Consider the following 15,590-nt stretch of genomic DNA (forward strand, 5'->3'; position numbering starts at 1 on the left):
CTCAGGGGAGCCGAGGCTGGGAGAGACGGGCCAGGTCCTGGGGACCTTGGACAGAGCCGAAAGGACACAGGGTTAGGAGAGGGTGGAGCGTGGACGGAGCTGCCTGGCTGCAGGGACCGGTCAGGAGTAGGTGGGGTGATGGGGCTGCGTGAGAAAAGCTTCTAGAAGGGTCAGCGGGGAGAGCCAAAGGCTTTGTCTCTGAGGTTATTCCGAGGCCAGTTTCCATGAACTGAGGGGCCAGACACCCTGGCAGGCGAGGGGGCCTTCGCCACATCCCAAGAGGGGTCGCAGGTGCCCGGGTGATGTCGGTTAAGTTTGAGGGTTGGGAATGGGCCCAGAGTGGCGTCTTGCTGCATAACCCACGGGGGAGCCTTATAGGGCCCCCTCCTCACTCCGGCGTCGGAGGCCAAGAGGGAGAGACTGGCTTGGGGAGATGGGGACGCCTCCCTCTCTGCACTCTCCATTGAAGGCACGTGTGTCCCCTGCTGCGTCCCCAGGTGCGCCCACTCTGACCCTGCCCCAGCCCTCTGCTGGGCACACGGGCTCTGTCTCCCCCAGCCAATGCATTGCTTCCGCAACTCGGTCACACCCAGCAGCTGCGGGTCTCTTTTCCGTCTTAAAAAGCTTAACAACAAGGCCGGGCGCGGCTCACGCCTGTAATCCTAGCTCTCTAGGAGGCCGAGGCGGGCGGATTGTTTGAGCTCAGGAGTTCGAGACCAGCCTGAGCAAGAGCGAGACCCCTGTCTCTACTAAAAATAGAAAGAAATTAATCGGACAGCTAAAAATATATAGAAAAAATTAGCCGGGCATGGTGGCACATGCCTGTAGTCCCAGCTACTTGGGAGGCTGAGGCAGGAGGATCGCTTGAGCCCAGGAGTTTGAGGTTGCTGTGAGCTAGGCTGACACCACAGCACTCATTCTAGCCCGGGCAACAGAGTGAGACTCTGTCTCAAAAAAAAGCTTAACAACAAAAGAGCTCCCTGACCCAGGCGTTCTCCACCAGCCACCTCCAGGGCCTGCGCAGCAGCTCTCCTGCTCCCTCCTCCACCCCTGCCCCCCGGCTGCCCCTGAACACCCGAGGCCCCCACTCACCAGCGAGGTCATCATTGGGGACTGCTGTGGGGAGATGGCCTGAGGGCAGGATGTCCATTCCCTGCATCCCCAGCCCTGGCACAGGACGGGCCCTTGCTGGAGCCAGACAGCTGCAGCAGTGGGGCCCTGCTCCCTGCCTTCGGGGCACCTTGCCCACCAGTGGGCTGGTCCCTCCTGAGCCACCTGAGTGGCCACTGGCGCCAACTCTGGCTCCACCTGTCCCTGGAGGTCTTGCGGATGGCACCTCCTGTCCCGGGCACCCTGCAGGCTCCCCTACCCACCCGGCTTGGGGCCCCACCCTGAGGGGAGAGGCCGGTGGTGACCACCAGCTGTCCCCCTCCGTGCCCCCCCTTCCTTCCAGAAGTGCAGGTACCCGTGGAGAAACAACGCACCAGCCACGCCGGTCCCCACCATGAGCACCCAGAGCAGAGCAGGGAGGGACACGACAGGGGCTTCACCACAAAGGCCACCTGGGTTTGACAGGCTGGCAAGTAGTGACCGCCTTAGCTCAGGAGACAGGTGCCCCGGGCGAGGACAGCTCAGCCTATTACACACGGGGGTGGGGGGAGTGCAGGGGGGTCAGGGCCGAGGGGAGGCCCAGGCCTGTGAAGCTGTGACCAAGATCTGCAATGCGCCCCAGGGCCCCGGCGCATGGAGATGAGCCCCGCCTCGTGCATCTGAAATCCACAGGTGTCCGGCAGGTTCCCGGGGTCCATGCGAAAGGCGCCCGGACCTCGGCCCTAACCCGGCACTTTGCTCTGAGGACCATGATTCACTCAGAGCAAACAGCAGTTTGCGCCAGAAGAGGGTAACGAATGCTGGTGTGTTTATTTTCCTATCTGCAAATAACCTGGGACTGCAAACTGGCGAGAGGGCTGGAAGATGTCACCCAGGCCAGGAGCTGCTGTCTGACGCAGAAGTGGGCTCCTCGCCTGCCCAGGCCACCTGCAAACTCTTCTCTGCAGCCTCCTGGGGTCCAGGCGACCACCCCACACCCTGTGGCCCAGGTTTCCTCCCAGCTGGGGGAGCAAAACAGGATCCTGGGTAGAGTCTGCCCTTGCCCCCAGGGACATGTGGCAGTCAGAAGACATTCTTGGTTGTCACGCCGGGGTGGCGCTACTGTCCTCTAGTGGGTGGAGGACAGGGATGCTGCTGCATTTCCTACAGTGCACAGGACAGGTGACCTGGCCCCACCCCCTCCCTGGTCCCCATGCACCTGGCATCCTGCCAGCCCAGGAAATAAACAGACGGGCACTGCACTGGGGTTTTACCAATTTTATTTCTAGACTTTCCATATTTGTATTTTATTTTCTGCTGGAAACGTGCCGGTTACATGTCCGTGCTGGGAAGTGCCACGGTGTGCAACACACAGACCCAAACTGCCCGTCAACCAGAGACCCCGACAGACGTACGCGTCCCAGGACAGAGACTCGGCTGTGCCCTGTGGAACTGCCCCCAGCCTTTGGCCTCTTGGCACACACAACATCCAAGACACGTGCCCTCACCCCGTCACTACGGATAGACCACCCCGCGGGGACCCCATGCGCTTCAGACACAGACGCTGCACCCAGACTGGCTGAGGCAAGCGTAAGCAGTGCTCGGAGGGGCTGGTGGCAGGGACGGGTCTGTGCCTGCGAAGGCCTCTAGGCACAGACCACCCTGCGGGGGCAGGGCCCCAGCGCGTGGGCCCACAAATGGGTGCAAATTCTTTTGGTTTGGCAGCTTGCTAGGCGACTTGGGCACACAGCACTGTGAGCTGGCTTCACTGAGATTTGGAGTCTCTTTAAATTAGCATTATGCTGTAATTAACAAAACGACGACAGACAGAACACTAGTACGTAACAGATTAAACACACCCAAAACTTGAACAAATTCCAGAAGCTATTCCAATCATCCCGAATGACAGCGTCCTACGGGCACAGCACCACGGTGGCACGTAAGACACACTTGTTATTACAATAATAATAATAATAATAATAATGCAACTTTCATAGCTACACGCACAGAACGATACAGCTGTGAAGTCTACTATGATGATACATCCCAGATCAGACGGAGAATCCAGCATAACAGGCGCAGGAAAAGAAAACGGACACAGCTTGGTCTTGAGGCGCCCACGTGGTTCTCGAGCACACGGTCTGGGTGCCGACCCCACCAGGCCCGCGTGGGATCTCGTCCGCGTGTCTGTTTGCCGCAGCAGACAGAGCCTGACCGCCGGGTCTGCACATGGCTAAGTGAAGCATGAGGTATCGTGAAACAGGAACCTTTTTGGAATAGAGCAGTAATCACATTAAGTCAAAATTGATCACATAAAAAAAAAAAAAAACACTACAAAAAAGGCATCTGTAATACAATGTCCTACGAGAAAATTAAAACTAGAACATGGCAGTATATGACATTGTAAAACAAAAAACTGATCCTCCAATAGCAGCAAAACAATGTGAAAGAGATACAGAGAAGCGATGTGAACTTGTTTCCAAACCGTGCCGGGAAGTCATCGGTAGCAGCGCAATAAGAAAACGGAGCCGCAGCCTGTCCCTGGTGTGGTCACTGCCCCGTCCCCTCGGGAGCCTCCTGCCCACACCCCTCCCTCCCGTCCTCCCCCACGCACCAGCCTCAACGCTCTCGCCACCTCCCTTCAACACCCCCTAAATAAAAATCACAAAAAGGTCATAGCCAAGATGTGCAAATTATCTGTTTGTTGCTAATTTTTTGTAAAAGGGGGGACACGCGGGGATCAGAATATACCCTAACTGAGCTTGTTTCCAGTACCCTAATTTTCCTTGTAACTCCGATACCTCTCAGATCATATCGCTTTGGGAAATGCCGAATCACTGTCTTTGTGTGGTTTTCCTTGAGATTTTTTCCTCACCTATAAAAGGATCTATCGTAAACTGTATTAAATCTGCAACATCAAAGGCAGAAAGGTAGGTGTGTGTGTGTGTGTGTGTGTGTGTGTGTGTGTTTTAATCAAGGGGAGATTGCATTACTTTATAAATCATACTGGCCTTATGAACATCCTCTGCAATAAATATTCTTTTCAGCCTTAACTATAAATTATATATCTTAGTGTTTAAAAACCTTCCGTTGTGAAACATCTAAAGATAACCTTTAAACCACCTGTTCTCTAGGTAAACCTCTGAGGTCCCCACTTTCAAACACCAGTTGGCACCAAAGGGTCCCTACACTTCAACCTCTTCAAAGAAAAGGAAAGGAACTCGTCATCCTGGCAGTGTGAGAATACAAATCCTGTTCTTCTCGACTGGAACAAAGCCTTCCCAAACACCCTTCCGCTGACACCGCAGTGACATGCACTTGCTTCGCAATCCTGCTTGCACACAAGTACGTGAATATTCCCAAACCATTCCATTAAAAAATTGCCCTCCCTGCACACACAACAGAAACAGCGATATTCCCTAGAACTACCGGACTGAAAGTGCTTTGAAATGGAATGGTTTTGGAATATTGAGAAGGAAAACACAAAAGTAGCCGTGGGTTGAACCTGGACGTGAGCTGGCTGCAGGGCCATTGGGTGAAAAACCAGCATCTCATAAACAGGTCACTACAAAAATAGGAAGATTATAAAAATAGAATATATTATGTCACTATTTCGTTTTCTCTTTCTAGTAGCGTATCGTAGGAGTGGAAGAGCTGCGCTTTCCCGATACCGCCACGCTGGCTGGCGCCCGGCAGACCCCACGCGGCGGGGCCGCGGGCGCGAGGTGTGAGCGCGCGAGATGCTGCACGCTACGCTACTCTAGCCAAGAGGTTACATCAACCACGATAAGGTGAAGAGGTTACACATCTACCTACAAAATAAAATACACATACAAATGACTTATAAAGTGACTACATGCGTGAGCAAAGCGAGATACAGAGATGCCTAGAACCACACTAAAGCTGCGCTTTCTAGGAAAAGCACAAGAATACGTTTTTCTACCTAAAACCCTCTTCTACTTTAAAAATGGTTTGAGTTTTTCTATTTTTTTAAATGTTTTTATGCTTTTTAAATTTAAACACATAAAGAATCAAACCTAATCCTCCCCCAAGACTCTTCCTTTGTGTTAATGTCTATTCTTACGACACAGAGACATGAGCACATTAATATTAAGCTAGTTGATTACTGGGGTATAAAATCCTCTATTTTTGTAGCACGACCCCCCTCCCCCACCACTCAGGGTTATGCAAATACTATTTTTTCTCTTCCTTTTTTAAAGACGGTTTTTGGGTAATCTTTTTCTTTTGCTTAAGTCAGAGACGGAAGGGAGAAAGAGCAAAGGGAAAAAAACCAACAACGGGGAGAATGAAGATTTCCCTTCTGGTAGTGAAATGTCCCGGAGAAGCGGGACTGCGTCATGGGGGGCACCTGGGGCCAGCTCCTCCCTCGCTGCGGGTGGCAGCGGCGCCCCGCCCACCCGGCGCCCTCAGATGTCCACGTCCCGCACGTCGGTGGGTGTGCAAGCCAGGTCAACCTCCTCCTCCTCCTCTTCCTCCTCCTCTGCAGCCTTGGGGTCCAAGTTCTGCTGGGCCTGGCGCAGGCTCGACTCCAGCAGGGCTTCGATCTGCTCCTGGCAGGCCCGGAGGCAGTCCTGGGAGACAGGGTGGGGGGAGGAGGAGAGAGCCGGTCCTTAGAGGGAGCCTGCAGTGAGGGCCCCTCCCCCAAGTGCCATGACCCGGAAGGCTTCTGTAAGAGCAAGGCTAACCCCAGACGCTTCTGTGGCCCGCGCAGACACCAGACGCCCACCCCGTGCTGCTCTGCCTGTGAAACGGGGCCAGGTCTCTTGCTGCAATTCCTCCAGGGGGCCCTGGGCTCTCTGCATCTGCCCCACTGACGCCCTGGTGACTCTACAGCATTTGATCCAGGACAGGTGTGTTGGGGGGACGCTCTGAGCCCAGCATTTTCAGATTTAACCTCTGCCACATAGCAGCCCTTGAGGTGAACCTAGTCTCCCACGATAAGCTGCCGTGAGAAGTGTTAGGCCCTGTGTGACCGAGGATGAATGTTGGGTGGCCCGGGGGCACCTGGACCCTTTATCCATTCAGGCCTTCGTGCTGGGCCTCCCACCAGCCTCGCAGGGCCTGCATCCGCCTGCTGCAGCCACAGAGGTGCCCGCCCCTGGGCAGAGTTTGACAGAAGCTCCTGGAAGCCCTGCACCGCTACCCCTGCTGGGATGCCTGGTGCCCAGGGGCAACTCTCCCAGTCTCCACTAGGGGCAACTCTCCCAGTAGCTCCGAGCTGCTTCTTGCTGCTGGGTGGCTTCCGAATAAAGAAACGGGAGCAGGTGCCCGGGTCGTGTACGTCCCAACTGCCAGGAAGCTACACTGGGGCTTCTCAAACCAAGCAACATCTCTACTCAGCCTGGAAACACAACCTTTCCCGCAGGGAACGGGGTTCAGCCGCCACGGGTCGCAGAGGCACTGCTGGACCTCCTACCAGGGGCCTGGATGCAGGTGCTGTCCGACAGAAGAGGACCCAGCCGGAATGGCTTCTAGGCGAATCCCTGGGTCGCCCGCCTTTACAGAGCTCCACGCCTTGACAGGAGCCTTGCTCACCCTCCTTTGGATAAATGCCCGTCACGGCAAACGAGGGCAACAGGGCTAGTGCAAATGGCCCCACTGAACAGAGGGGAAACCGAGGCCCACAAGGCCTGCGGTCTGCCCCAGGTTTCCACCCCAAACACCAGGCACCCTCAGTTCCCATCCCGAGAGGCCCGGCAGTGCCACCCCCAACTCCTCACACACAGTTCTCCGGTGCCCCTGGCACCTCAGGGCTGCAGGAAGGGGAGTCCCTCCAGCCTCCCTGTGCCCAGTGGCCCCCACACGTGACCATGGTCCCTCAAGCCCACACACGGAGCTGGACCTGTGCCCTTCCCGCCTGCTCTGTCCGGCCCCACGGCCAGAGGCGCTGAACACTTCTCCATGAAAAGGGACACGCGATTACTGACGTGTGGCACAGCACACGCGACTCGCAAAGGACGGACATTCCGTCCGCCAGACAAAGTCCTAGAACATGCCGAGGGTTTTTCCGAGTCTGGGTACAGCTGCATCTGCCGCTGGAAACCAGAGCAAATTCAGCCTCAATTAAGCTCCCCCGCGCCAGCTGTGAGGCATTTCACTTCAGACCCAATTAAGACAACCTCTATTCAAATAAGGGACAACGCAGCCATTTCCGGCAACTGCCTGAAGACGTGCCTTGTTTGGCGCTGCAAGAAGCGCCCGGACCGAGGCAGCGGGGCCGAGCAGCGCCGAGAAAGCAGCGGTTCTCACTCAGCGCGCGGGGCCGGGAATGAGGGGGGAAGACGCAGATCTCATCCGCCGGCCGGGCTTTTCCGGGCCTCAGTGGAGCCTCTAACCGAGGCCCTTTTCCCGAGCTGCTGTCCCCGCCCAGCAGGCAGCGAGGACACTCTGCCCCAGGCTGAAGCCAGGCAGGGTGGCACAGAGGGAGGGGCGCCCTCCTACCCCCAGCGGCCGTCGCAAAAGTGCTTCTTCCTTTTCAGAGTGAGAAGAGCACAGGCTGGGCAGCCAGCAGGACCCCGTGGCCCCCCAGGACAGAGGGACCACCACCGGCAGGCAGGTGCGCCCTGAGACCGCGTCTGGCGGGGGCCCACACATCCCCTGGGCGCTCTGGGTGGACACCGTGGGGCCGCCCGGGCCGGCACTGAGCCCGGCCTCGGCAGGCCCTGCGACCCGCGCTGGGGTCAGGGCGGTGACTCCCTCACGCACAGCGGGCCGGCGGCTGACCCGGCAACCTCTCTAGTCTAATTTGGTAAATGCCACGAACCCTCGTAATTGTTATTTTAATTCCTTCTTTAAGAAAAGGGAAGAATTGGGAATAAAACAACGGCATTTTAAGAAGAAAGACACAGTCAACTCCGGGTTTTACAGCAGCAGTCTCTGAAAGAGAGCGTAAAAAACAAGGTTGTCTCTATTCGCCTGTTGGCCGGAGTCTGCAGACCTCACAAGAACCCTTTTAAAGCGGCTATTTATCGACCGTGCGCATTGTGGCCTGAACAAAGCGCGGCGGGGCCCCGGCCCCACACACCATTACCACACGGATCACCGGCCGGAGCCTGCCTGTGGCCCCGCTTCCTGGCCGGTCACCGGGAGGGTTACGGCTTCTGCCTGCGCCTGGAAGCCCCAGGGGCCCAGGCCCCACTCAGGTTGGTCATCCTGGACGGTCTTGTGCCGCTGAGCACAGGCCTCTGCCCTGTCCCCCTCTGTGGCCACGACCCTGCCACCCTTGGGGGCCTGGCACCAGCCATGCCATTTCCGTGGTCCTAGTCTCCGGGCTGTGAGGCCCCGCAGAACCAACGCAGGGCAGGGTCTCCGTCACCTACCGGGTCACACTTGATCACTCTGGACAGGAAGCGAGTGAGGCGGTAGTAGGACAGGAAGTGATTAGGGCTCCCCAGGTTCAGCCCTTGCACCGCAGCCACCACGCTCCCCGCGGCCACCATGGAGGGCGGGTTGGAAATGAACTTCACATCTGCAGCAGAGGGAGAGAGACAAGGTGGCCGTGAGCAGGGTACCCTCCGCAGGACCCCGTCATTCGGGGCACCCCAAATGTGGCCTCCAAGGGAGTGGCACAGCCTGGCTGGAACTATCGGGAGCGTGTGGGCCCACGTCCAGGCCCTCCCCAGCCTCCAGCCTTGTCACCCCGGAAGCAGGAGAGCAGGAACCCACCTTGGACACCAGCCCTACCGTGCACGCAAAAACAGCCCGGCGAACGAAGAAAACACCCACCCGAAAATCTGACAGGCAAGGCCAGGGTGACAGACACCACTGCCCTCTCTCCTTTTAGCATCTTGAAACTTGCGAGTGTGTCATTTATCCACGAAAATGAGTAGTATGAAAGACACTGCAGGCATACAAGGAAGTAGAGAGGGTGTTGCCTCTACACCCCAAAGTATCTGCCACCGCCCAGCAGCGTGGATTGGAGACAACTGGTCACATTCTGAAGGGACTTCACATGGACAGGGGCCCAGGACCCCGCCCAGCCAGGCCAGGCCAGGCCAGGCCACAGGGCACTGACGGAGCCACTCCCACGTCCCTGGAGGCGCTGAGCCCTGGCCAGTGTCCTCCAGGGCTGCCGTGGTGGTGAGGCTCCGTTCCAGCTCTCACCAGAAGGAAGAGCTCCTCTCAGCAGCCGTGTCCCCTTCTCCAGTGGACTCCATCGTCCACGACCTTCAGAAGACAGACCAAAAAAACCCACCGCCACACCAGACCCTTTACTCACAACACCACTGTTTTCTGGTTGGTGACAAAAAGGCTTTTCTGGGCCATCTGACGTAGCCCAACAATTCCAGCAACTTCCCGAGTTAGGGAAGAGGCACGTGGTTTCTACCACCTGTCGCTGTACGAGGCCTCTCTGGGACACAGGGGCGGGTAGCCAGGCAGCTACGCGGGAGCTGCCCACGGCCTCTCCACAAGTGGGGCCCCAGGGCGGGAAATGTGGGGTCTCAAGAGACCTAGCCCAGACCCCAGCTGGCCTAGGAGCCCTTGGTCCCTGGGCTTCTTGGGGACTGTCCCGCACACCCAAGGCAGTGCCAAGTCAGGGTGGCCGCAGCCTGCCACCCACACAAAGCTGTCTCTGGTCACTGCTGTCAGATGCCTGGGCTCATCTTCCTCCCAGGCCACAGTAGCAGCGGGGATCTTGGGATCCCATTAGGACTCCCTCCTCAAGCAGACTGAAAGCCAGCTCTGCCCCAGATCGTGTGCCCTGTCTGTGGGTGGGACGCCAGCTTTCCTTCCCCAGGGCAATCTCGCGCCCACATGGAAGGGTGGGTCAGCCAGGTGGGATGTAGCCTCTCAGCCTGGCCCCCACCCAGGACGAGCCTCTGGCTGCCTTCCTGTCGCACCGAATAATTACTGGTGGGGGCGGCCACCAATTTCAGCACATAAACCAGGTGCCCCGGGCCTGGAGCTGGATGCCACTGGGGACGAGTGTGACATCTTCTCAGCCTCACTGCCTTATATCACGCCACAGGGTGTCTGGGAACAAGGGGGCTCAGGGGAGCTCAACAGGGCTGAACCAGGCACAAAGGGAGGGGGGAGCCCACCTGAGAGTTCCCTCCAAGAGAATAAACCACTTGGGTCTTGGGGAGAGAGGGGCTCTGGTGAGGGGCCAGGAAGAAAGGCAACCACCCTGGAGGGGAGACGAAGTGGCTTCTGGGCGCTGTAATGACTTAAAAAGAAATTCTAACAAGGCGAGCCACCTCCTTCTCCTCTAAGTGGGAGAGTCCACCCAGCGGGAGCCAGGGGCCGTGGATGGAAACCTTCTCACTGAGGCAAATGAGGACCATACACAGAATCGCTTCTGCAGGGAATGGCGGGTTCCGCCTGGTCCTGCATGGAGACCCCTCTGTGGGTGCATGCAGGGTGGAGTCACGGGGGCCAGCTCGACTCTGAAGCCCATGTCCCCCACTCGTGTGTGTGCCCGGATGGGGGCAGCCTTCCGTGTCCGGGCAAGGAGCAATCGGTGTTAAGCGCCAAAGCTCCAGGACTTAGCCCCTCTGCTGCCTGCTCAGAAGGGTCAGCCACAGCCACAGTGGTCAGCAGAGCTCTCTGGCATTGCTGGCCCTGGCCAGGGCCTGCTCGTCAAGCTCAAGGACATGTCCACTTCAGATGGCATTGGACCTTCCCCTCCCAGCCTACCGCGGTGCAAAGAAAGGCTCTGGTGCGCACAGGTGTACGTGTGCGCGGAAAACCCAACCCTGTGTGACGCTTGGGAACCCTGTGTGTATGCTGGGGGGCGCCTGGGCAGGGAGAAAGGGGAGCAACGCCCCTCCCTTCACCCTCCAAGGTAACCCTAACCATAGGACAAAACCGGGATGCCTCCACCTCACCTGTCCTTATGTCACTCTCATCTTGACAGATGTGCACCATGGCTAAGGAAGGGGTTGTACTGCAGTTACATTCAGTGGGGCAGGCAGGGCCCAGGGAGCACCCCACGGGGACAGAGTTCAGGCCAGGCAGGGACCTGGCAGACATGTGCTGCCCCAACTCAGCCTCATCCTGGAGCGAACACCGTGGCTGGGAGTACTTTGTCACCTGAGCGATCCTCCGCTTTTACCTGCCGCTGGGGGCGCCTGCTGGCCTGTCTCAAAGGACACGCAGCAGTGCGGAGAGCCCCACTGCAGCCGCTGCCTGCTCACCTTGCTGCCAGCACCCAAGTCCTGGGAGGGGCGCTCCAGCTGCCTGAGCCACGCGGGAGGGAGGCTGTGCAAGAACCGTTCCTTGCATTATCTCCAGGAAACTTTGCCGTTTCTCTAAACCACTTTCAGCTCCATAAAAGGCTGCCTGGAGTCTCCGGAGGCCTCTCTCCTCCAAGGCGCCCCAGCCAGAGAATGCCTCCCTGCCGCCTGCAGGGCCAGCCCCACCCTCCCATCCATCCAGGCCGATGATGTCCTTGGCACCCCCATCTGCACCCCCCCAGGCCTTGCCTGGAAGGACTCCAGGGAAGGGTCCATGCCCTGAGCAGGTGGAGGAGGGAGGGGAGGCACAGGAATCTTCGCAACTCTCACCTAAAACACACAGTTCTGGAACACCAGCCACCAGGGCTACCAATGTCAGGGGGTGCACTGAGAGGCTTGGGGGCTCTGGGGAGGTGGACAAAGATGCCAGTTGTCCCTTTGAGCCACCTTGCCTCATGGCCCTCAGGTCATCCAGAGTGACTCCCCAAACAGATGTGACAACCGAGGCCCGACCAAGGCGAGAGTTGGGCCACGGCAGAGTTGGGTGGGATGGGGGCATGAGTCCCCCCAGTAGGGTAACTGGGCCTCCTGGCTGAGGAAGGAAGAGGTCAGGGAGTCCAAGGCAAGGCTGAGGGCAGGAGGCAGCATGGTGGGCTGTGTGTGTCTGTCCATACTGGGTTCCGACAGTCTGGCTGCCTGGGGTCTGGGGCCAGGGCCATGCCAGGGAGGGGCCTCCGGGGGCCATGCTAGGGCTGGGCTCCTCTGCTGCCAACCGTGGTGGCCCAAGCCCAGGCTGCACTGCAGCCCCTCCCAGGGCTCAGCTGAGTCCAGCCGGCCCACAGGGCCCCTAGCAGGGCCTCAGCCTCTGAGCTCCTCTGCTGGACGCCCCCGCACTCGGCTGCAGGAGCACGTGGTGCAGGCGCCCCTGGCAGGTGGCCCAGCCGGGGAGAGATCAGGAGGGGCCCCCACAGCTCAGGCTCCTTGAGGACACAAGAACGGCCAGAGATGGGTGCGGGGGTGGGGGAGGCTGCCTGGCAGCCAAGGTAAACCCCTTTCAGCATGGAGTGGACACAAACTGCCTGGCCTGGGCAGGGACGCCACGGCAGCTAGACACAGGCAGGCTGGGCCATCCACTCCGTCCCCAAGGCACCGTATGATGGCCTGGAGAGGGCAACCCACCCTCCATCCAATTGCAACACACAGTCCCAGCCCTCTGCTCACAGGGCAAGGGAAGGGGAGCTCTTCCCAGAGCAGGAGGGCACGTGGGACCATCTCTGGGGACAGACGGGCCGGCAGACCCAGGCACAGAACAAGAAACTGGCCAGGGCCACCTGGGGCACCAGGGCCGCCCCGACGGTCCTTCTCAGGGGTGCTGGGGTGGGTGCTGGGCCTGCCCTACCTGTGGCACAGAGCGCCACGAAGGTCTGCGCATGTTTGCGGATGATCTGTTTGTTCTCCTCGGCCTCGGGCATTTTGGAGAGGAAGTGTTCGATGAAATCGTGCGGGGTCATCGCAGCAAGGTTCCACTTGAGCTTGTTCACCAGGAGCAGCTCCATTTGCTGCGGAGACCAGGGCACAGGCGTCAGGCCAGGGAGAAAGGAGGCCTGGGGACCCCGCGGGCTCAGGTCTCTGGCTTCAGCCTTTGGTTTGCAGTCTTGGGGGTGGGAGAGGAGGGATGGCGACTGTTGCGGGGTCCGGAAAGCGGGGGTAACACACGATTCCAGATAAAAACGGAAAAGGTGCCCCGAGGAAAGCCTGTCCGCAAAGTGGAGACAAAAAGACCTCCCACCACCTGGACCCGGCGCGCAGCAGCGAGCGCGGCCTCCGCGCCGCCGCTAGAGGGCGCGCGCCGCCCACTTTTGGGCCACGCGCGGGGCTCGCACGCGGTGGGAGTCGGGTGAGGTGTGCGGGCGGCAGTATGGGGGCGCCGGGATCCGGCCCCTACGACAGAAGCCCTGAGCAATTGGTGTGGCCGCGCTCCCTCCTCCCTCGGGGGAGATCTGTCAGAGGCGCCGCGTCTCTTGCCATCTGCACCTCCCCCCACCCGGGGTCCTGCGGCTAACGGGGTGTCCACGGAGGGTCCGCGGTGGAGACGAGCCCCCGTTACCAGCAGCTCCTCGGGACGGATGGAGTTGTCCGTGTAGATGCACAACTTCTCGGCGGTCAAGGGGATGGTTTCCTTCATCTTGGAGGCCACGAACATGCAAGTGGCCCCCAGCAGCTGCAGGCGGCTCTTTTTCACGGGCTCCAGCGACAGGAAGCGGTCCAGGTAGTTCATGGCCAGCGGGAAGACCTCCTCCTCGCACTTCTGCTCCTCGCAGACCTGCGGGGCACGGGCCGTGACGGCCGCCGCCAGGGAGCGCCGCCCCCCTCCCCCCGCCGCGGCGACGCGCACCCCCACCCCGCCGGCCGGGGCTCCCAGTCCTCGGGGGCGCCGAGGGTCGGGACAGAGGGCGACAGAAGCTTCTTGGGATGCGCCCCCTTTCCACGTGTCCCCAGTACCCACCCTCCCCGAAACTGAAAGGGAAAGTCCCCACGAGGCTGGCACGGCGGGGGCGGGAGCGGGCACGGCCGGGCGGCGTGCGCGGCGGCGCAGGCTGCCGACCCCGGAGACCCCGGCCCGCGGTGGAGCTCCGGGGTCCGCCTAGCTGGGGATCGGCACTCGCTCGGGTGCAGGGCCGCTGGGCGGGCCGCGAGGCTGGGCGCCGTGCCTGCGAGACACAAAGGTGGCGTCCCAGGCCGCCGAGCCGCATTTCCCCAGACGTCATCTTTTCAAAAAATATTTAAAAATATTAAAAAAATAACTGGGTGCGTACAAAACCCCTGAAAATGACCCTCGGACGGTCCTTTACCCAGGCCGGGGGTCGGGAGCTCGTTACGGGCTCCGGCGAGAGTCCTAGGAATTCAAACTCCAGGGCCCCCCTGTCCCCTGGGCGCGGGCGCCGTTTCCCTCTCGCAAGGGCACCACGCCGCACTTTCAAAAATTATTTAAAAATACTTGCGGACCCCTCAGGCGCCCGCTGAACACCTGAAAATGTGCCCCGGGCCCCCAGCTTGCTCAGGAAAGGTCCCCCAAGCCGAGACCCCTGCAGCCGGGGGTCAATCTCTGGCGTCTTGGGGGCCACGCGACCTTGCAGCCCGGCGTGCTCTCCGGCCCAGGCTGCCCGTGCGGGGCGCCCCAGGGCTCGCTGCTTGAACAAAGGGTCCCCCCTTTCCGAGCAGGGTCCCCCCCAAACTACCCATGCCGATTCCCCCCGCTCCCCTTGCGCGGGCTCCCGGCGGCCGCGCGGCCCCTTGCAGCGGCCCCAGCGCGGGGCCGGTCGCTCCCCGCCCCCACCCTGCCCCCAATTATTAATAAACACTTTTGCTTTGCAATAAAAAAGCAAAGATGGCGCATAATACTGGCTCAAGCAGCCCTTGCATACGTGTCCCTGGATATTAATTTAAAAGTCAATCTATACCCCCTCCCCCCGGAGCTGGCGGCTCGGGGCCGCGGCGGCCGGGAGAGGAGGCGCAGCGGGGCTGGGGAGCAGGCGGGGGCCTCAGAGCGCGCCCAGACTGCCAGCCCGAACCCTTGGGCCCACTGGGGTACCCCTGGCACTGGCCTCCCCGATGGCACCCCTCCCTGACCACCTCCCTCCCCCCACCAGGAAAGAGAATTTCTAACGCCCCCACCCCCACCCTTTCATCTTTCAAAAAAATACCCACAATATCTATTTATTTTGAAAATACGGATTCCTAGCAACATCCCGGCAAACTTCAAAGTTCTAGCGGGAGAGAAGGGAGAGACACGAGGAGCAAAGAAATGTGGGTTTAGGCAACAAGTGGTAGGGAAGTCTTAGGAGAGCCGCCCGCAGCCCCGCACCTCCAGCATCCAGGTGGCCACGATCTTCCGCATGGACGGCAGGATCTCCTTCTGCACGCACTTGAAGTAGGACACCGAGGGCGCGCAGGTCTCCTCCGCCTTGAGCATGGCCCGCAGCACCCGGTCGTTGAGGAGGTTGGCATCGGGGTACGCGCGGCGGATGGTCTCCACCTCGCAGCACAGAAGCTGGTGTTCCATGGTGGGCTCTGCCTGGGCGGCTGCGGGGGCTGTGGGTCCCGGCTCGGTCCGCGCTCGGCTCTCGCGCTGGCTGCCTTGCGCTCTTCTGCACTCGCCGGAGCGCGCGGACTGTGCTGCTCGCTGCTACTGCGCCGACAGCCCTCTGGAGGCTCCAGGACTTTGCAACTTCAACAAAACTCCCCTGTAGTCCGTGTGACGTTACTGTTGTTAAGCAGAGATCAAAGCCGGGCAGAGAATGGGAG

General features: G+C 59.7%; 1 protein-coding gene across 2 annotated transcripts; it reads right to left on the reverse strand.

Moving 5' to 3' along the window:
* Nucleotides 1–2,874: 2,874 nt before the first annotated feature.
* Nucleotides 2,875–15,561, reverse strand: CCND1 (cyclin D1). 2 transcript variants are annotated; one of them, XM_012665577.1, is made up of 5 exons: nt 15,151–15,561; nt 13,393–13,608; nt 12,685–12,844; nt 8,430–8,578; nt 2,875–5,681 (listed from the first exon to the last, which is right to left on the reverse strand). In XM_012665577.1, the coding sequence occupies exons 1-5, from the start codon at nt 15,346–15,348 to the stop codon at nt 5,517–5,519; spliced, it is 888 nt and encodes a 295-aa protein (XP_012521031.1). In that variant the 5' UTR covers nt 15,349–15,561; the 3' UTR covers nt 2,875–5,516. The 2 variants fall into 2 exon arrangements, with proteins under 2 accessions (XP_012521031.1, XP_012521032.1); XM_012665578.1 differs by lacking the exon at nt 2,875–5,681 and adding an exon at nt 7,929–7,986.
* Nucleotides 15,562–15,590: the final 29 nt, after the last annotated feature.

Source organism: Propithecus coquereli, unplaced genomic scaffold (genome assembly GCF_000956105.1).
Source record: "Propithecus coquereli isolate 6110/MARCELLA unplaced genomic scaffold, Pcoq_1.0 Scaffold120, whole genome shotgun sequence".
NCBI lineage: Eukaryota > Metazoa > Chordata > Mammalia > Primates > Indriidae > Propithecus > Propithecus coquereli.

Coding starts and splice junctions, on each gene's coding strand:
- CCND1 (XM_012665577.1), bottom strand. CDS start 15,348: ATGGAACACCAGCTTCTGTGCTGCGAGGTGGAGACCATCCGCCGCGCG. Junction 12,845..13,392: donor TCCGTCCCGAGGAGCTGCTG/GTAACGGGGGCT, acceptor TGGTCTCCGCAG/CAAATGGAGCTGCTCCTGGT. Junction 8,579..12,684: donor CGTGGCGCTCTGTGCCACAG/GTAGGGCAGGCC, acceptor CCTCTGCTGCAG/ATGTGAAGTTCATTTCCAAC.